Source organism: Ascidiella aspersa, chromosome 5 (assembly GCF_963924565.1).
Source record: "Ascidiella aspersa chromosome 5, kaAscAspe10.2, whole genome shotgun sequence".
In the NCBI taxonomy this organism is placed as follows: Eukaryota; Metazoa; Chordata; class Ascidiacea; order Phlebobranchia; family Ascidiidae; genus Ascidiella; species Ascidiella aspersa.
In genome coordinates, this window is record NC_139451.1 from 27,425,662 (window position 1) to 27,448,258 (window position 22,597).

General features: G+C 35.8%; 1 protein-coding gene across 1 annotated transcript in view; it reads right to left on the minus strand.

Moving 5' to 3' along the window:
* The window catches only part of LOC146145720 (ATP-binding cassette sub-family A member 2-like), a 43,865-nt gene extending 29,393 nt beyond the window's left edge, over positions 1 to 14,472 (minus strand). The window contains exons 1-15 of the mRNA XM_083390385.1: positions 14,279 to 14,472; positions 12,224 to 12,317; positions 11,490 to 11,604; positions 10,975 to 11,126; positions 10,369 to 10,490; positions 9,186 to 9,311; positions 8,356 to 8,469; positions 7,006 to 7,086; positions 5,162 to 5,347; positions 4,219 to 4,363; positions 3,328 to 3,526; positions 2,730 to 2,877; positions 1,623 to 1,751; positions 958 to 1,119; positions 195 to 303 (exon numbers count right to left, since the gene is read on the minus strand). Coding sequence (XP_083246511.1) covers positions 195 to 303; positions 958 to 1,119; positions 1,623 to 1,751; positions 2,730 to 2,877; positions 3,328 to 3,526; positions 4,219 to 4,363; positions 5,162 to 5,347; positions 7,006 to 7,086; positions 8,356 to 8,469; positions 9,186 to 9,311; positions 10,369 to 10,490; positions 10,975 to 11,126; positions 11,490 to 11,604; positions 12,224 to 12,317; positions 14,279 to 14,362 — 1,966 coding nt within the window. The 5' untranslated portion in view covers positions 14,363 to 14,472. The remainder of the gene's footprint in view (positions 1 to 194; positions 304 to 957; positions 1,120 to 1,622; positions 1,752 to 2,729; positions 2,878 to 3,327; positions 3,527 to 4,218; positions 4,364 to 5,161; positions 5,348 to 7,005; positions 7,087 to 8,355; positions 8,470 to 9,185; positions 9,312 to 10,368; positions 10,491 to 10,974; positions 11,127 to 11,489; positions 11,605 to 12,223; positions 12,318 to 14,278) is intronic.
* Positions 14,473 to 22,597: the final 8,125 nt, after the last annotated feature.

A 22,597-nucleotide genomic window follows, 5' to 3' on the forward strand; every position in this document is an offset into this window, starting at 1 on the left:
CTCCCAAAATTCCACGCCGACTTTGGTGCCCGAGAATCAAAAATTTAAAAATAAAGTTCAAGAGCCACTGCACTAAGAAAACACTCAGAACCACTGCTACAATGCTGCAACAAATTGCTAAAACTCTTTGAATTTAACACCCAGAATAATCAGGTTATAGCGGTCTGCCTTGAAAAGTTATCGCCTCAACTCACTGGCAAATACGGAGGCGTTGTCGTGGTAGGCGTGGCTGGTCGCGTATTCAACAGCGTCGTCCTCTGTAGTAAAGCCCTTGAACCAATCGATGCTGATCCCAGATACAAACTGCGTTCAAAAAACGGTAAAATTTGAGTTACCATTGTGGAATTCACTACCTCTAGGATTCAGTTTTAGGCGAAAATGGGCAGCTGAAATTTCAAATAAGGACGTAACGTGTAGCAGTCCTTGTCTAGTTTTAAAAACAGAATATGCAATCGGTCAACGTTACTTTGCCAGTTGCACATTTAACATGTGTTAAAGATGACGTTTTGACGGATACTTGTCATGTTGTCTAAAGAAGACAAAAGAGAAAGACTTTGATCGTTTCAGGCAAGCAAATAAAATATGATAAAAATGTTTTAAATGCCTTTTGAGTATTTACTCATAACAGCCATTACGGGTTGGTATAAGTTAGAAATAAATATTTGTTTTGTTTTTCAAAGAAAAATATTATATTTGTTACGCATATAAAAATTATGTTGAAAGCAAAGCTTTTCCATCTGCTTCTAATTACAAGTGATTTAAACTTAGAGTATCTATGTTCGTGCATATCAATTAGTGAGCAAATTAAAAAGTACCGGACATCCCTAGTATTTGACATACAAATTTTACTAAGCGCTTTGACATTTGCAAATAAACGTCAAGGGTTTACTACAAGATTACTACTGGTAATTGAATACTGAACAGTGATCATCTATAGCATAAGCTGGAAATCTGTACCTTTTTCCAGCTGCAAGCCGCGCGATCAACAGTGTCCAGTTTTGTGATGAGCGCCGTCTTGTTAGGGAGGGTCTGGTTGTTCGACATGTAGCTCTGAAGCAGCGGGAATCCGTTTGTGAGGTTCATGACAAGTTCTGGATGCTTGCGGTACGATTCCTTGGTCTGAAGCAAGACAGAGGTGTTTAAATTTGAGAAGAAGAAAGCGAATGGTTAAACTAGCGACCAAGTGTTGCGAATTTTCGATTTTTTAAAGCCATTAAACTAAACACTAAAACAGAAACACAATAATTTCTTACGACAAAGTAAACGAAGAATTTTGCGATTAACTTTTTCATGAGAACTTGAACATAATCTAAATACATGATTATACATATTTAAAGTCCCCCATAAATTCCAATTTCAAAACAATCTAAATTCAAATTTATTTTCGAAAACAAATTTTTTTTATCTAAAAACAAATTTTACCGCAAACCTACTACATCACTTAACACAAGCTCAATACCTGTTTTTTGAAAAACTAAAGCCCTTATAATAAAATACGTTTTAATACAATTTAAATACAAACTCTCGCTCAACTTAAATGCAAACTGTTAAACAAACTATACACAAATTTTAACATAATTTAAATAGAACATCACAGGTTTATCCTTCCGAGCAAGGCTCACCTGATTAAGCCACACTAGGGTGTCATCCACGCTAGGGTCGGTAAGGACCCTCCTTATTTTTCGAGAAATATTTCTCCACTGGTTGGCGGCGTTTGTGATGTTGCCGATAATCGCAAAACTGGTATTTGCCTGGAAGAAGCAATTTAAAAAAACACAAAAATAATGGGAAACTCACATAAACTAAAATCAATTTACAAAAACACAAAAATAATGGGAAACTCACATAAACTATAATCAATTTAAAAAAACACACAAATAATGGGAAACTCCCATAAACTAAAAGCAATTTAAAAAAACACACAAATAATGGGAAACTCACATAAACTAAAATCAATTTAAAAAAACACACAAATAATGGGAAACTCACATAAACTAAAAGCAATTTAAAAAAACACACAAATAATGGGAAACTCACATAAACTAAAAGCAATTTAAAAAAACACACAAATAATGGGAAACTCACATAAACTAAAAGCAATTTAAAAAAACACACAAATAATGGGAAACTCACATAAACTAAAAGCAATTTAAAAAAACACACAAATAATGGGAAACTCACATAAACTAAAAGCAATTTTTGTGTGTTTCTATAAAATATTGCGAAGAAAAAAATTCTGGACGTTGTAATTTTTTTTTAACTACGTAAAACTACCGGATTTTTTTAACCATATTACAATAAAAAGTTATAACCGGTAGGTTTAGCGCGGGTTAAACTTTTCAAATATCAAAAACGTTTAATCGCGAAGCTGGTGTTTGCCTGGAGAAAACAAGTTTTTTTTTGTCAAAAATGAAATTAGAATAACTGAAACCCATATTTGTGTGTTTCTGTAAAATGTGACCAATAAAAAAATGACGTGCCCTTCAAAAACCTGATATTATTGTTGAGGGCAGTGCGCAAATGTATTGAAGGCAAGCAGTTCCCAAAGTTCGCAAAATAATTGACTTTATTTGTTTTTAAACGCAAAACTTTTAATTTAAATTTCGGAGGTGCGTTAAGCGCGCACACAAAAATACCAGAAACAAGATATCTTTAAAAACAGGCCCGGCAATTTCTCAATGGGACTACATTTTTCAACACCGCTTGAAGAAGCAAGAAGCATGACGTACCTTTCTGATGACGTCATTAATCTGGGTGGTGTTGGGGGCGTAGAGGATCTTGGGGTTGCTGGTGAGCACGTGAATGAGAACGCCCAAGTGGAACTTCTGGCTTGAGGTCAACTTGAAGTTGGTCAGGTTTCGAGGAGTCTTTGAGTCTCTAAACAAGCGAGTCGCTAGTTTTGAGTAAATCACATTTATTGTTTTTTTCTGCACGCATTAAAAAAGCAACATTTTTTTAGTTAAAAAAAAAAGTTGGGGTCAAAAGTGGATAAGAGGTCTAAAAATGACTTACTCTTAAAAAAAATAGTAAGAAGATCCCCGATAAACGAGTTAAATAACAAGGCCTTCGAAATTCACTCAAACTTCGAAAATCTTAACCTTAACCCTCAAGCCTCGCTGACTTCTTACCGATTGAGATAAAAAGGGGGACTTTAACTTTCGTTTTTCTTGTAACGTAACTACTCATATTGCCACAGGGAAAGAGGAGGGAATGAAAAAAGGCCTCGTTTGGAGCAGAAAACGTACTACCTGATCCACAGACAACAAAACAATCAGCCTCTGTATCGAAAGCACACACAGTGCCCGAAAATAAAAATAAAATACCTACTTTTCAGGTCCGCAGAGCACTGGCTGCATTGCCGCCCACAGTTCGATGTAACTTTCCTTCTTCATTTCCTGCTGCGACTTTTTCGCTACTTTCGGCGGCGCTTCGGTTTTGTGAGGTAACGTAGTCTCGGGTCTGCTGGTCGTCGCTTCGGTGACGTTCGCGATGACGTAAGGCGCAGAGGTGGTCTCGTTCCAGGAAGCTAAAATGCAGTTGGACATTTAAACAGGCAAAGGTACGTGGACACGAAGGGAGGTAAATTTATAACATGATCACTCCCGGGTTGGCACACAATTGAATAAAATAAATACAGACTTTCAAAGGCTTATTAAAGAAAATTTATACGTTTTTAAAGACCTAAAGTTAGATTACACGATTAGTTTTGAATACAATTTAAAAAAAAAAAAAATGTATGTTTATTAACATGGATGAAAGCAGCTGTCCTCACCAGCAAATGAATACTACGTTTCATAACTGCGTGTGCACAATGAACAATGATGACTAAAAATAAAAATATCAAGCTGGACATAACATCAATGCAAAGAGTATTCAAAGACTTCTGGAAAAGCATAAGTTTTTTCAAAGACTTCTCATTGTGTGCAAATGAATTCAACGATCTTGTGTCAAGTTTAACAACCCTGTATCGGCAACCTCCATTTCTATTTGGCCGTTTGCTTATTTCTTCTCTCGTCTGCTATATATGTATTTTAAACTTGCATTCTTTACCGCGTTGAAAATAATTGAGATATACAGCCGAAATGTCAAAATGTGCTAACTATACTCCTGGTTGGGCTTGATGATCCTGCTATGGTCTAACTTTTTTGTTCTTTTTATATTTTTTTCATTGGAAATACTCATATTAACCTAACTTTAACTAATTAGGCAAAAACTCACACGAAGCAGCCGGGGCGATTACAGGCGCAGTTTTGTTGACTTTGGCTTTCGGGGGAATATCTTCCTCGCATGGGATCAAAGGCAGGATTTGCACGATGGATGAGAGCGACGACAAATATGCGGAAATCTGCTGCAGGTCTTCGATCTAGAAACAACGCAAAACAAATCACAAATAAAAAGATACAGTGCGAAGTTGGGAATTTTAACAATAACGGTTCGGAGCCTAAACCTAATGGTAAGGTATGGTATCGCTACTTGTCCCATACTCCTGGTCTCTTTCTATTTGGCACGTAAAAAGGCAAAAAAAAATACAAAATAAAAATGTACCGTCTACAAATTTTGCTTTACGCACAACATTTGGGTTAGGGTTAGAGTTTGGGTGTGGGTGGGTCAAGTAATATTATATTTATTATTAATAACAATGCTTGACCCACCCATACCCAAACGCTAACCCGCACCCTAAGCCAAATAGTAATGTGCGTTGTGGTAGGATTCTAATGAGAATGATTTGTAGACAGCAACTTTTTATATTGTTTTATTTTTGCTTTAATTTCTAGGTATCAAACGGGCCCCCATAATTCTCTGGTATTGGTGTTAATGTTACTCAAAATTAATTTCTGTATTACAAGCATGTGGTCGAGTTTTGGGGTGCTTTGTGGAAAACAAAAGTCGGCGTCTTTGATTACAGCTGTATGTTTTAGGGGTTTATTGTACTTTAAAAAGTAAATTTATTAAAAATCGGACATAAATTGGATTTAGCAAACGCAAATTTCACTTGGAGTTTCATAAACATTTTCCCAGTTTAGAAAACTATTATTTAAATACGACAATTAAGGAAGAAATATGAAACGGCGGATTTTAGCAAATTTCCAACTTAACGGGAAAAGGTGCGACAGAATATCATCAAACCAAAAACTATATTGCATATAGCTTTCTAACTCACGTCGCTCAGCACAAGTTCCAAATGTTGACCGAACCGTTGGGACAAAATGCGCTGTGGGGTTTGGTCCGGAGCAGCCATATCTTGCAGCAGAGCTGTGCTGTTCACCTGGCGTCTCAGCTCAGAGGCCAGTTGCTCGAAAACTGAGGTGCTGTTATCCCCGTTGCACAACTGGGAGACGGCCGCTTTCTAAAAATCAAAATTTATTTTATGTATTCAATTTTTTTTTATCACGTGGCCCCTTTTAACCGCTTAGCAAAACTCGATTCCACAAAGAAAAACAACACCTGTAAACATGTTAAAACAAAAAAGAGTATGACCCTTTAAAAATAGTAAGCTTTTCAGCCGGTGTATTAGAACCAAATGATTATTAATCGACTTTACTAAATATTAGTTTTAAGGAATGGCGTTCTTATGAAAACTCTATAATATGCAGACGTAGTAAATAACAGAGACACACAGAGCGCATTGTGACGCAACAATAAGGAAGTGTAACATTTAGTCAAAGTTTTGGCTCGCTTGCGAAAAAATCCTGTAGATCAGATTTTGAAATGGGCTTTGCTGATAACTTGCATCAATATTTCACCCCTAACTAAACATGATGTTTTGTTCAATTTCCAAACTCCACCCTTGAAACTTCAAAATACACACGGCTTATAACCTCTGGATTAAAACATTAGAACACGGTAGCATCCGGCGTGTGTCATTCGTTGAATTTTTAAAGGTAGTGATTGTAGTGCTTTTTATATTCGCAGGTTATACCTTTATAATTTTAGAAAACAAAGTCTCTCTTTAGAGGTAACGACCTTAAAACGGTTGAGAACCACTGGATTACCTTCAGACCCAGGTCGATATTGGCGATGATAAATTAAGGTTCAATCATTCCAATCGATCGTAAAAATAATGTATTTCTCCATTGTTATCGAGATTACTATTCCGTATATAAGGTTAATACCCGTGTGCACAGAGAAGCTATTTAGTATTATATTGTTTGCCAAAGGTTTACAAATATTGACTAAAAGGCCTATTAGGGGCCATCTGTGCTCGATTTTGATCATATCGCATTAACGTTTGTCTGCAAACATATGGAAAGGTTTAGATTAGAAACAAAATATCACGTAAACAGGGACTTAAACAGGGTAAGGTGTACTCAATCGCTGGGGCCTGGTAAAATTTTGGTGGGGCATGGCTACACATATCCTTATAACATGCAGTAGTTCTGCTGGGGCCTGGCAGTTTAAATAGGAAATAAATTTGTAAAAAAATGTGAATGAATGTATGGAACTGTTGCAAATCCCTACAGTAGTGGCTTTCAAAGTGAGACCTTGCAAATTTTTTTGTTAGCCAATTTTTTTTTAATTGTGACAAATAAAACCTTTTTATAAGATGCAATAGCTAAGTTGGCGCCAAACTTATTTTTCAAAACCTAATTGGGCGTGTTTTGCAAAATACTGACAATCACCAGGTAAAAACATGTCATGCATGGAACACCTTTTTCTCCCAGTGTCAGTATACATCTAAAAGTTATTTATAAATTAGAAGACTATCAGGGATGTATAATTCGGCTTTTGTTCACATTCTTAAGAATATCTAGTACGTTAAGTATGTTTATGTGCTACGGAGCCTTGGACCACTTATTTCGCCGAAGAAAATAGCCCAAAATATAAATCGGGAAGTCAAGATAATTTAATTTAATGACATTTCAAAACAAAGACAGTTCATAGCTACTGCGCACCACCTATACGTTCCTCCATACATACTTTATATAACTTTAAAGCTTTTTCCCTGTCTTAGACCGCACGTCCTACGAACAGTGCAATCTAACTCGGATTGATTAAATGACTCACGGTTTGATTGCGAGAAGGGTTGAGAACATCATGATCTGAGCAAACCAACTCATGCAGGTTGTCGGGGGTTATCAGAACAGCCTGTCGAGTAAAATAACGTTATATTGGCAAAATTTTATTAAAGTATCAACTTGCTTCGGCCACCTTTTCGAGCAATATTATTTCAACTCAGGCAAAAATACATATACAGGGTGGGCCAAAAGTAGGCTTACAGTTATTAAACTTTCGGATGCTTTAAATTGACCTGAGGTACACAACCACGCTCAACTGACCTAACACCAATGGAATTCTTTTTGGGGGGTTGTTGTAAAGAACAAGGTGTATGAGAAGAACCCCAAAACAATAATTTACTTTTAGACCCAAACCCTACTTTTTATAACTGTAAGCCTACTTTTGGCCCACCCTGTATATACCAGACCAGGAAATCAATAAAGCAAAAAACACGATAAACCACGTTTTAAACCACGAATCACGAAAAACAACAGAAACATTAGATAACCGGACAATGCGAAAAACCGAGGATGTAGCTACGTTTTAATTCCATATACTTTGATTTGGGGATGTCCGATAAAATCGGGTCGGAGCCGATACTCAAAGTGGGAGTATCGGTACTCGTCCGAAACTAGGTCGGGGCATCGGTGGCTATACTTTTAGTTCATTGAGTATAAACGGAGAAAAAATGACGCGATTATAATGGCTTTAATGGCTAAAAACTTCGCCGTAAAATCATTACTAACTGGCGAAAAGTATTTTTCATTTACATACTTTGTATAATCAGTGAAAATAATGCAATAGGCAACAAAGATACTTTCCAAATCGCAATAATAACGTTTGCTGGAGATAAAAATCCTAGTTTAAAACATATCGAAACAAAAGTATTGATCATTAAGACTTTCTGCGTAGTTTCATGGACGCCGATTACAAAGAAAGTTGTACTAATAGAGCAGGGGTTCTTAAACTGGGGTCCATGGACCCTTTTGGGGTACGTGGACTCGTTTTACCATAAAAGCCTAATTAAAACATTGGTGTATATTTAAGAAGTAATCAAAGTTTCAAATAAAAGAGTTTAATTAAAAATAAAACATCTTTACACTGAATGTATTCTGACTCAACTCCACTTTCACATTTTTAGACCGAAACAGCTCCAGACCAAACAAAAAAGTGTATTTGTATTGTGACGTAAATTTATTACGCAATCTCTGAAAATTTCTTCCCTAACGTGGCCCATGAACAGCCAAAAATTCTTTACGGGCCGCGCTAAAAAAAGTTTAAGAACCCTTCTGTAATAGAGGGCTACGTACAGGTATCTAGATTAAAATAAGGGATGATGATAATAATAGGCCTATTTACCTCGAGGGCTGTCATCTTCTGCTCAACGAAAGGATCGGAATATTTCGACGGGTCGGTGGCTATTATCGATCGTATTTGATCTTTTATGATTGGCGAAAATACGGAAGATAAATCCTGGGAAAAGGATACACAGTTATTATTCGGGTTTAATCATATTGAGTAGAAGATACTTGTTCTGTCGATTGAATGAAATTAAGGCAAAATTAGTTATTAACCACTAAAATTACTGCCTAACCAAAAATAAAACATGCATTGCGTAATTAGGGGTTCAGAACTGTGGTTCCTAAAATTTTCACCCTAACCTAAAAATGAAAAAAATAAAAAAATAAATAAAGAACGACACACTTTTTTTACAAACCGTATGCAACTATAACTACAAGACGTGATAACAGATAAATAGCATAATGTTATCAGTTATATATCCGTTGGTATACAATCAATATTTTCCGAGCTTAAAAAAAAATATCTTAAAAAAAAAAAAAAAAAACCTAAAACTATTCCTAAAGAACACTTGTGTGACGTGGCACAGTGTTAAAATACTAGTTAAGAAACTAATTTTTGGCCAGAAATCCTGGGTTAAGGTAACTTTAAAAAAGGTTTATCCCATTATTACTGAATTATTTGTTATAGTCCCCCAAAGAATCGCACAAATACTTTAAAATGAAATTTAAGTGAACAAAATATGACAATTTGATTCACTAGAGTGGGTAACGAAACGTTTACAGAAAGATTTGTGTTCTACTCTGCTGAAACACAATAGCAATGACAAAGTCGAACACAGCATAGTCTTTACACATAACCAATCAGACGTAGCGTACTAAATAACTCACCGAATGTGTGCCTGTAGGCTGGTAAGTGGATAAAACTTGAAGATTTTCCAGCACTGAATGAAAAAATGGCGCTTTTAAATTCCGTTTTAACCGATTGTGTTTGCGATTCGGTGAAGCACCAGCAAACTAAAGAAAAAGTGAAAGAACGGCATTAAAATTGGGTACACTAAGCACGGGTTCGTAATGTTGCTTGATAATAATAATGAATTGCAAAGCCAAAAAGGTTGAATAGTTCGACATCATCTTGGTTAAGGCGTTTTAATACGGACTTGCATCATCTGCAGTTTATTAGCTACTTGACCTTATTGTCTTTGCAATTCATTATTATCAAACATTAAAATTATGGTTGAAAATAGCATCTAATTGTTTATCTGTAAACCAGGGTTTTTTAAACTGGGAACCATGGAGCCCTGGGCAGTGTGCGATCCAGTTTTAGTGGGTCGAAAAAGGCCAATTGAAATACTATTGTTATTTATGAAAAATGGAATTAATTTATAAAAAAGTTCAATTAAATTAAGTTTTTGAACAGAATGCATTTAGACTCATATTTCAGTTTCACATTTTTTTACAGTAAACAGCAAGTTTTCTAGGTGTACTTGTTAATAACAACCATTCATGACATCTCTAAAAATTCCATGGCGTTTAAGTTCAAGAACCCCTGCAGTAAATTTTTCAAATAAGTAGAGAAAAAATATAGTTGCGTGTAATTCTTGACTAAATTTATATGTAAGTGGAGAAAAGCTTATAAAATCATATCTAATTTGGCAATAAAAAATTTCAATCTTTTTAGTGCAAAAATATTTACATAAACCTACTTTTTTGGCGCTCTTTCACTATTGTACGTAAAAATTAATAAAAAAAAAAAATTTTCTTCAAATGCTGCATACCACAACACATATTGTTTGGGTTAGGGTTAGGGTTTGGTTGAGGGTGGGTCAAGTTATTATTAATAATAAACATAATATTACTTGACCCACCCTCACCCAAACGCTAACCCGCACCCTAACCCAAACAATATGCGTTGTGGTATGCGGTATTATTATTTTTTTTTGCATAACTTTTCAGGTACAATAGTGAAAGAGCGCCCTTTTTTTACCCATTAAGAAATATTCAAGAGCAGGTATACACTAAAACATTCTAATAAAAAAAAACTGTATATAGGAATTAACGAAGAAAAGCTCACTTTTTTTAAGTTGACAGAAGAATTCATGAGATCGCTTGCTTCTTCGTCAGAAAGCGACAGATTGTGAATTAAAAATTTGTTGAACGAACTTGGATTCTTGACTAAAAACTTTAATTGCATATCTAAAAAAAAGTATCAAGTTATTTTGTTGCTTCTTCATAAAATGATTACATGTTGATGCGTGGGGTAGCCAATACGTTCATCGTCGATTGCCATATTTTACCTGGTCGATGGTTTAATATATGTGTTACGTCATTACGGTAGCAGTCGCACACTAGCGGAACATTAAAATGACCGATTGTTGTCTGGACAAGCTCAAAAAAGCATTTTTTTACGTAAAAATGAACCTCCATCGCTGGCTTGGAATGCAATTAACGCTCAAAATGTTTAATAAGTGTTCTTGTGGCTTTTTTACCGAAGCAGTCGATCGCGAGTCTCTAAAAAAATATTTCTGTCGATTGCAATCAAATATAAGTTGGCTACACCTGCTTTAAAATAATAATAAAAAAAAGATTAGCAATTAAACTGTCCTAAATTAAGGCTATTGTAATTATAATTTTGATGGTATAAAATCTTAGTGTAAGTCGCAAGATCGGAATAACTCACTTTTTCGGTGATGGTGGTACAAAGGTGAATGACTAGAATTGTGTTTTGCATCTTTAAACGACTTAAAATTGGAATAGGAACTAGAAATATTGCGAGTTAGCACACTGTGATTGTCCCACACATGATGGAGATGGTCAAGAAAAGGACCAATCCTATAAGAAAACAAATGGTAAGTACATCAGAATTTTTTTATTACCTGATACAATTAATATTGTCGAGTTAATAAGACAACATATATGTTACTGGTTTAAATCAGATATATTCTTAATTTAAATGTTTTAAAAACAAACAAATTTTTTTTACACCTGCAAAAGATTTTTATTGCATGAAAAATTGTTTGAATTATTATCGCCGACAATGTAATTTTTTAGAGTTTGCAATATTTTTAGCATTATGAAAAGCATAAGAAATTAGAAATTTGAAGGTAAACTTGAAATTACAAATGAAATTTAAAAGAAAGAGGAAATAAAATAATAATTTTAAAAACTGAACTATTTCATGTTTTCAAAACTTACATGGACTTGTTGTGCATAGGAAAACCATAAACATCTCTGCCATCGTTTGAAGGACAGAATTCCTGCAAAACTGCCAACATGCCAGCACTGGGCAATGGCTGGGGGTGGAAATAAGCTGCAACATGATTTAAATGAGTAAAAAAAGTAATTATGGCAAAATTAGAAACTCTTTAAAAAAAACTTTACCAAACAGATGGAAACTGAATCAAAATTTAAGTATTTGGTAAGTTAAAGGTTGGTAGACGCTATAATCGAATTACAAAAATTCTAAACTGTGGTAATGTTTTGTCAGTTATATAAATTTCTATAATTGTTGATATTATTGGCAAATTGGTTATACAAAAAAAATCAAAAGAACAAGTTTAAAAGACTTTTTGTATCCGAAGTATTAAAATGTAAAAAATAGCATTAAACATACAAATATATATCAGCTAGATTCCACAGAAAAAAATTTGCAAAAAAAAAACACGACATGTGGCCTTAGATAGGATAAAGTCTGTGATAATAGGTTCGCTAATTATAATTAGTTAAAAATTTCGATAGCCATTAGCCATTTGTTTACAGAATAAATAAATTGTGAAAACATTTTACCAAAACTAATTTCTGTGTTTTTTTGCATTTTTGCAAGTGGACAAACCAAAAAAATAGACAAAAGCAACAAAATTATTCTATTACGAACGAAATTTTATTTTGAAAACAAGGTTGGTCTAAATTGTCAAAAAAAGGAAACTTACTGCCTCCATATTTGGCGACTGGTTCTCTCTGCCGAAGTCCAAGCAGCAGTACGAACAAAACAAGGGGTGTGGCGAGTTCAAACACAGTTACCCACTGAAAGAAAAAGCACAAAAATCCAATCAAAATCACCAATTCAAACCGATTTTTATTCAAAATTGTTGTTGTGCCAGTTAAGACTCAGACAACCATTGTTTTTGCAGAAGTGTTTTGAATTTTATGGCATTTTTTTGGGGGGTGGGTTGTTTTTTCAAGTGTCAGTTCGAACACAGTTACCCAGTATAAGATAAAGCACGAAAATCCGATAAAAATCACAAATTTAAACTGATAGTTATTCTGAATGGTTGTTGTGCCTTTTGACTCAAACAACTCAGACCATTTTTACAGAGCAGCGATTGGAATTTTGGGTTGTTTTTCAAGTGCGGGATGCTAACTATGTGAACTAAAAAAAGTATTTATTTTATGTGTGTGACTTTAACGCTGCCATCAAAATATTCTATTTTTGGGTTTTGACTCTTTACATATCATTTCTGTGTAAGCAAGAAATCAGTACCATTGAGATTGCAAATACGATTTGATTGCCAGGAATGTTAAAATTCGAAATTCCTTTCCACAGTTCCCGAAGAATGCAACGTCATTGTCCGTTCAGTTCGCGGTTTTAAAAAAAGCGCAATTTGATCGCAGGCCAACTACGCAAACGCAACAGACAATGGCTTTGAAACAACCGCGAGCAGTCGGGCGTGAAATTTCACCGTGAATTCGCAAGTTTAGCACCAATGACGTCACATTAGCTGGTGTCGAAATTCACAGCAGACAGCAATGTTTCGGCCGCTATTTTACCACGATTTTTGCGGTTTGTTGCGCTAGTTGCGCAGTCAAATGAACGTTGTAAACTTGGTATGTGCGATACCTAAAATTTTACTCCGATAATGCTTAAAAAAGCGGGTAGACGAACTGTTTGACTTTTCCGGTTCAGGTTCGGTTTGGGTTCAAGGATATTTTCGGAATGCGATTTAGTTCCGGTTTCGGTTTTGGAGCAAATAAGTTCCGGTTCGACCATTGTTATTTCAAAACCGGTTTCATCAAGTTCCCGTTCGAATACAATTTAAGTTGTGATAAATCAATAAATGTGAGGAATAATAATTATTGAATCGTAGCTTGTATAAAAATTGTTTCGTGGTGTATTAAAAAGCAACGTTTTATTTGATAAATATTCATTTTTTTCACAAAAGCTTGAACATGGTATGACCTGACCGTAAAATACAAGTTGTAACGTATGCTGTATGATCTGACCGTAAAATACAAGTTGTAACGTATGCTGAAGTGAACTGAATGTTTTAAAGGTTCGGGTTCGGCTAAGGTCGCTTTCGGTTCTTTGAAATCTTACAAAAACGGTTCCTAAAAATCCGGCTAGGGTTTGGTTCGACTCCCCCCAAAAAAGTACGACTGCCCGTTGTGATACTAAATGACGTCATTACTACAGTCAACATAACAAAACTGTTTAGTGCGAAACACGCAAAGGCCATGTTAATTAATAAAGTACTTTTTCATAAATTGCTTTATTTATAGAAAGCAGTTAACTTAGCGATAGCTGTAAGCACAAACTTTTGCTTGGAAGGTCATATAACATTTTGTTGTCAGATTGTGCCGCAAACTATTTGTTATTTCTGAGGGGTGCCGCCAGCCATAAAAGGTTGAGAAACACTGGACTATTGAAAACCAATATTAACACTTGATACTGCGTATCAACTCCGGTCCTTGAGGTCCCATACTTATTTGGTTGTGACAACAATACTCGTTATTTAACGTATTTAAATGTCAAATAAGAAGTAGATGAAATTAAAGTCAAGCTTTCTTCAATTTTTAACTTTATATTTTCGGAGGAAATTAATCTTTTGAGGTAGAAAACTCTACGTTGGATTGTAAAACCAAGGCAGAAATGCCCAATTTTAATTTGCTACTTGACATCTGGTTTCGGTTTCAATATGATATTACCGGATATCCATTTTACTCATTCTTCCGCCACTTGTTGCAAAGACAGTCGATAGAATACTTACCGGGGAGTTGCGTTTTAGCAGAAAGTTTTTCCACAGCAGCACCACGATGGGATTTTCCCCAATTTTCGACTGAATCTTGTCCATTTTTTTTTCAAGGCAAGAGGTAGAAAATGAAAACGATCTCAAGCGCTATCGCTAAACTACCATTTTAGCTGTTTTTACAAATGAGTATACAACTAAAGAAAATAAATCGATTTTCTGTAAGAGCAAAAAACATATGAAACTAAAGATCCAGAACTTTGACAACTTTTCACTTTTTCTTTCTCATTTCAAACAAAAAAATATCCATATAAATATAATGTTGCTAATATAGATTGGTAACTTTGATGTTATCGCCTTTCGTCAATGTGTTGAAACATTGAGCAGTAGACAACTACAGCAAAACGTCATTTTCGGAGTAATCACTAACGTTTTACGTTACACAAATTGTTGTAAGAACTTTTAGCTAAATACTGGAACTTTCTTTCATTCAACGTATCGCAACAGGCGGAATTGGCCAGAGTTTTCGTGTTTCATATTCCGTCAGGGTTGCCACACTTGACATTCAAAGATTTTTCGAAGAAAGTTGATAACCTATCAGTGTTAAATTTAATAGTCAACCGTTAACACATTAGCACTTTCTAAACACCTTACTTGAGCTGCGCACAAAGCAAATAAAAAGACTGTTCGAAAACTCTTGGAAAAACTTCGGGTTTTTAAAGACTCTTCAAAATGCAAATCAATTTAAAATCAATCGAAGAGTTTTAAATATTCAATGAGTTGCTTGCAAACCTCAATGCGTTTGCGCCACACCAAACCAGTTTGCAATCCACCGATTCAGGACGAATTTCCTTTACTCTACCAGCAATCTTAACCGCGCAGCAATAGCGCATATGGCGATGTGCAGCCGGTAAAACGGAAAGGCGTAAGGGGATAACAGAGCGAAGTCATATACTCCCGCGACCGAATTGCAACTGCTAACCAACACTACACGACACGAACACTAGACAATTAAACTACTAAGTACAATTGGGAGAAGAGCCGTGGACTGGCGCATTTCACGCTCGTTTGCATACAAAACACGTTTCTGGCCGAAGGGGCCAGCAATAAGGTTTAACGGCGCTTTCGTGAGCTACTTTTTTCCCAGAAAACGTCAATCGTTTCGGTGTAAAGCGCGCAAATCTTTAAAGTTGGAATTCCGAATGCAAACAAAGCGCCATTTTCGTTTATTACGCGTGCTAGGTAAATACTGGCGAGACGAAGACATCCAAGAAACGACGTTTGCCGTAAATTTTATGGTTACTTTATTTACCCTTGGCCAATACTCGGCGAAAAAAGCTAACGAAAAGCAAATAGATCGACTAACAAAAAGACATTAGATTCGATACTTTAGCTGAGCTAATCCATTCTATACAAATTTCAGGCCAGATCAGCAAAATAATCGAACCAACGTTAATTCGTGCGTAATTCAAAACACTATTAAAGTCTTTATTGCACAAAAATAAATCTTCCTTGAACCAAACGTGCGACCCTGATTTTTAACCAACATTTTTAACTTTTTAATTTTTCACTGGTTTATTTTCAGTTTTGTTGTAGGCGACGAGGTTTATTTTTGTTATTTTTTCAGTCTTGCACAGGGGTAAACCTGGATAGACAGAATAGGATGAAAATGAAATTGATCGATTTTGAAAAATTATTGACGAATAATCTGAAACGTTACAATCCCTGTAATTTTGCATGCGCTTCGATATGTTCAATCTTCGAAAAATTACAATGTGGGTAAACAAACCCAGTTAGCAGAGGAGCTATAGGAAACAGCGTGACGGGTATATCGTCGTCTATATTAGTCACCGCACACTGCAGTGAAAAACACCACTGATTAAACCCCGGGGGGAAAAAAGAGGCAAAAAATCGATCTGTGTTAATTTGCCGGGTTACGTACGACAAGTAACGAAACAAGACTTGAGGCGCCTTAATTACAATTTGGTCGCTTCGTATTCGCAATGAGGGAATTTTGAAGGCAAAACGGGTTAAACCGAGCGGAAGATTACATGAATGCAACAACACTGTATAGTTATATCGTTGCAGCTCTAGATGAGTCATAAACGTCACGAAACAAATGTGTGCCAAAATAACTTTTCAAACGGGTGCAAATTTCAATAGAACGATTTTTTACCAATTTATTACGACTTAAAAAGTGTATAAACAGGTATTTAACAATGCAACGAAAGTCAACACTCTCAAAACAAAACTATAGGAATAATACCGGTATATACAGTAGTTAACGACTGTCAAAGCTCAGTTAGTCCTGATTTGAGGATTTCTAGCAGCGATAACAACAAGTAATTTACCTTTGTTCTTATTATTTCTAGTTTAAAGGCTTGGCACTTTCGTTAATTAGGAGCTTAACGAGCCTTTTAAACCAGGGGTGACGAACCTTTTGTTTTAATTGCACCCGTTTTTCTTTTACTTCTTATTGAAAAACGCCGTACGAACAACTGTTGCTATTTTTGGATTGGAACTATCTCGGTAAAACTCACATATATAGCTACAAATGTTGTTGGTGGCGCATTTGTCTATTTCTGAATCTGGAAATCAGGTGGCAGTGTTTTATCGACAAAAATTAAAATCTTGACACAGACAATCGTGCTTTGTCAGGTCAAAGTAGAAACATTTTCTATCTTGTCGAGATTTTAATACAGTTTGTCGTAAAACAGTGCAATATGATTTCATCTACAGCAGGGGTTCTCAAACTTTTTACACCGCAGACCCCTAAATTTTTTTTTTTGCCTCGCGTGGACCACAGTAGGCAAAAAAAAACAAAAATGACTTCATAAATTTACGTCACAATACAAATAGACTTAATAAATCTACTGATTTCGGTCCAAAAATGAAATTGAAAATGAGTCTTCATACAATTAATGTAAAACCGTTTTATTTTTAATTAAACTGTTTTCTTTGATAAGTTGGTTACTTCTCAAATATTCACTAATTTCTCAATTAAACCTTTATGAACCCCCTAAAACTAGTTCACGGACCCCCAAGGGGTCCATGCACCCAGTTTAAGATCTCCTGATCTACAGCAAGTCATACTCCTGTGGTAAGTTTCTCTAGGAATATGCTATGTCTAGTAAAAGAAATGCTTTATTGTGCGTTATCGCGGGTACGATTTGTTAAACTAATTCATCCCAACTTAATACTGCATAAAAAGGTATTCAAGGATAACAGAAGTCAACAGTCTTAAAACAAAATATACGAATAAATCGGTATAGGCAGCTAAGGAGACCCTAGGTTGGCCAATCCTACTTCAAACGATTCCTAAAAATAAATAAAATTCTTAATGAGCATGACAGATAGCCATTGGCATCTAAGCTTTTCCATTCAATCTGACGGAAATATAAAAAAACGCAGCATTTGCTCCCTCCATAGGTTTTTAATACAACTGGCCGAATTCACGTTGGGTCAAGGGTTAATATAGCGAGAGGCATTTTATCGATTGCAGCGTTCGCAAAAACTCACTCGATTAATCAACTATTCAAAGCAAGCCACAGCTTGCCGCTATTAATAACCTTATCTTGGAGTGAAGAGATGCGTTGAAAATCGGGCAATGACTTGACGCGACTTGATTTATTCTCATCTCGCGAAACGAGCGCAGTTTTACAACTTCTTTCACCTGTATCGAACCGTTTTTTGTATTCAGTAAACATAACTTTACCAGCATCTGTGTAAATAGCTTGCTTTAATTTCACGCTGCTTGCTGAAAAATAACTGCCAACCAAACCCTATGTCGATGAGAAGACGTTTTGGACAAAAAAAGTTTGTACGCAGCTCTTGTTTTTTGTCAAAAATAAATTGTCGCCACCAAAACTCTCACCCAAAACCCATCATCAAAATAAGCTTTGAGCGTAGGTTGTGGATAAGAGATATGGTGGTGGCAATTATCTTGACCCATTTTATAGGAACGCGATTTTAAACTGTTCGTTAGAATTGCAGGCAGTCTGGTTGAATTTTCAAAATAAGGAAGATGCCTTAACAATCCATGTGTTAAAACCTCACAAAAGGTATTTATCTGAACTTACTAATACCTGCAATATGACAATATTGTAACACACAATATGATGCTTTAACAAAATAGTGCTACTAGACCAAGTAATATACTTTCGTCGTACGAATAATAATCAACTTATAGGTTGAACGCTCCAAAGTAATGCCAACAGTAAGCGCATTGGTACGTCTCTAAACTTCCGCTTAACAGATACACAGCACAACTATAGTTCCGCCCAAACTGCATCTAAACGCGTTTGTGCGACCAATGCGGCTTGCTGTTCCCTTAAATAAAACAGACCTAAAAAAGGAATACACTTTCTGCCGAGACAACCTTCCTGTAAGTCGCCGTGCTTCCGAATGCCCAATGCGGCAGTAATTAGTCGAGCAGGACAAACTGGAACACGTTCGTTTTACAGCGTTGCTCCTAATCCAGTTGCAATAAAATGCGGCGAACTATATAACTGGGAAATGGACGCCCGACTCTGAAGTAATAGAGCCGCGGTTCTGGGAAACCGCATGGCGCGAAACCTAAATAAAAGCTCCTAATCCTTTCACAATGACAAGAGAATAGGCGCCTGGACTGGGGATGTCTGATAATATGGGATCAGAGTCGATATCCCAGTGTTTCTTAACCTTTTATTCGCAGCGACCCAAAAACGAAAGCGTGTAAGTACGACAACGAAGCTTTGGCGACCCAATTATCCTACTGAATTTTTTGTAAGCAATCAATCATTAGAAATTAGCAACAGTTAGCGCGAATATAACTGATATGAGCCATGTCTCGGTATTTCTTCCTCAATATTCTCAAATTTCGGAGAAACCTCTCCCGAAACCAATCTTAACAAATCTAACCAAAAAAAACTACTGCAGTAGGTGACTAACCAAATCAAAGGGCGACCCAATATTCGGTCGCGACCTATGGGCTGAGAACACTGCGATACCTGATGCCAAACTAATAGAGATATTTCAGCAATAACTTGCGATCAAAATCAAGAGTCGAAAAGTTCATTTAAATGTAAATTGGAAATAACTAAACTTTCTAACGCTTAAACAAATGTTGGCCTAATGACACCATAACAACAATTTTTTTGTACTGTTTTGCTTGTTTCAGGGTGTTAATGACGTCATTTGGTATAAGATCGGGCGTGATACTTTAATATGGTATCGGTATCTCAATAAAATAAGAAGTGTCGAACATTTTCAATCTTGAGCCAAAGAAATATCTTTGATTTTGGACGGCAAACATAAACAGAATCAATGAAAAGTCAACAACGCACCATCGCCGACCTCGTAAAGGGTTCTCAGCATTGATACCGTAAATACACGAGCGAAGACTTTGAAAGGCGAGTGGTCGAACGTTGAGTGCTATCCCACCGTTTAAAAGCAACAAAAAGCGATAACATTGGGCCGTCCTTTAAATTTGGTTCGGTAGAAAATTATAAGAGTTGCCATACAGTTTTACCAAAATAATTGAAAAAAGAAGAAAAATTATATGGGCCTAAATTTGGATTGCATGACGTTTTTCTTTAACATAATTCGAAAATAAAACAGGATAAATGCTGTCGTAAGAACAATAAAAATACTAAAAAAATAGTTTTTTTAACTGCATTCCTACTTAACACATAACTTGAAGCTATAAAGACTTTTGAAAAACACCGCAGTTCGGCTGTACACGTAAAACACTGCGTTTTACGTCCATATTTTATTATTATCGGCATGTTTAAATGCGTAGACTTCCGGTGTTTGGTATTAGGGCGACAAATTGTTTTGCACAGTTTATAACAGTGCCCTTAAACCTTTTTTCACTGAGCAAAAGTTTTAGTGAGCAAAAATATTTTTAGGTTGAGTAAGCAGAGTGCTTAGTGGATTACAATCTCTGAGAATATGTAGAATTAGTTTGAAGTATTACGAAATACGCACAAACAAATTTCAAACAATAAGTTTATCGACTTTTTGTGCTTTGTCCAGGTTAATTGCTGATTAGTGATAGATAACTCATAGCAAATCGTGCTATGCGCAAAAGATTTGGTTGTTAGTGCAATTTCGCACCTTAAACGAAAACAGTGGTTGGCCAGCTTTTCCGTCTACTTTGACTCAATAATGTACGGTTAAGCGAAAACTCGGTAACAGTATAATCCAATTTCAAACAGTATCATCTGATTTGCATAGTTTCAATATAAATCTTTACATCAAACGACATACGTGATAATTAGTAAGCTTAGATCGCACAATGCTTTGTAGACTTTTCTTATTAATGGCTAGCCTGAGCTCTGCAGCATTGAGTATTGTCAGTCTGATACTGACCTATAACGCAAAATAACGAAACTTGGGCTACTCGGCTTGGCAAGTTATACAAAAGTCGTGCAGGTTTCTGGCATTTGCACGGTCTAGTAATTAAAATAGCGCGCAATAACGGCGCAAGACGGAAGTTTGATACCTCACTTCCAAAAACCTTTCTACGATGCAAAACCAGTTCCAAGCGTAAGTTGTACTTTCAGGAAATCAAGGTTGAAGCGCGCATAACAACTGAAAACTGTCACCGTTCCAAAATTAATTTAATAAGACTACGGAAAAACGATGCACGTATTTCTAGTTTAAATTATTTACCTTGACAAAGTAAGGTGGTATCTGCAGCTGAAACGCAGGTCAATAACCTCGCTTATACGGAAATTCTAAATATTAAATTATATATAGTCAGTTTTAGAATTACGACTTTATAGGAAGCCAAAACTGTAAGAAGCCTAAAATTTAACAACTGCCCCAATTTTAAACACAACACGAACAACTGTTTAAGGAAATTTCGCACACAACGCATACTCAGCTGAATCAGCTTTCACAAAAACCATATTTCTTCAGTTCCAGCGTTATATTTTCCAGAATCCGCAATAGTACGAAGCCCCAAAAAAAATGACAACTTTTCACTTTTAAACAAAAACCTAACCACCTTGAAAAAGGTACTACAAGAATTTTGCCAAACAACAGTGTGAACTTTCGAAACCAGAACTTTTCGAAAACCAAAAAGGCCCAGAACGCAAATTCCGTTTGCGAGTAACTTTAAACATTTCGGAAACCAGACGTATTCAACAGCAAAATAACAACATTTTCTCTAACAAAATCCACACCAGTCGAAGACCTATACCAACTTCAACAGAAAAAAAAAGGTTTAATGAAAAGCGAAATAATTTAAGTAGGTTTTTTGACAGGTGGCATGGACAAAGGCATTCTCGCGCAAAAAAGGCCAGTGTGGTAACGCGAAACGAATCTGTAACAATATTGTTAAAGCGAGTGACAAAACAATGAAATTCCGGCGCCAATAAGGCTTTAAATAAGGATCTTCGTTTGTAAATCTACACGAAGAAAAGGACCCTTTTCAATTCGTCATGTAAGCTGGCCTTTTTATAGAGGAAACCAGATTTGTTTAAAAGCCCGTTTTTTTGTTTGAACGTCAATCCATCAGTCTTGGTGAAAGGGCGTCGGTTTAAAAAAACAAATAATTTCATTTCTCCACGTGTTTTATGAATATAGGTCACGGCAGGTACAACCGACGCAAATTTCGTTTTTTAGTGAGTCTATATCCAATTCTCTCCTTTGCGTTGTGGAATATATTAAGGAACAAAATTTCTACATAGTTTATTAGCAATTAACCTATCAATAATGTTTATTTATTAAGAAAAAATAAAGGACATTTTTTTCAAATTTATTCTTGTAAAAATAAAATGGCAATGTGGCCAAATAATCGAACGCTTATCTAGTAAAGCGTATACGTAATTTAATAATATCGGTATAGCGAAATAATGCCGCAGAATCAAGGTGGTCCTGCTAGAAAAATTGAAAGAACTATACCCCAAACGGAAAGTTACCACTGATATAGAAACAACAACAAATTGACGCAGCTAAAATTTTCCTATAAAATAGCCTCGATATATGGAGAAATCAGGTTAAACTCCCCAACTTCCTATTTGTTAAATATTTTTAGGAAAAAGCTAATATGGACGATATATTTTTTTAATACAACTTAACCGTCCATCAAAATTAAACCCGGTTCGCCAATGGCCTGTATTCGGTTGGCACATTTGCAAATAAACACAACACTTCTGGGAAAGTTGTAACGAGAAACCGACGCAGTTCTGCAAACTAGCGAGAAAATTAGCACAGCGGCGCTAAAGCAACCCTTCATATTTTGCCATATGCGCACAATACGGGACTATATGCGGTTCCAAGTAATTAAGAGAAAAATATGACAGATAGAGCCTCATTTACCGCCCTGTGCAACTGTACACTGCAGCACGCAAC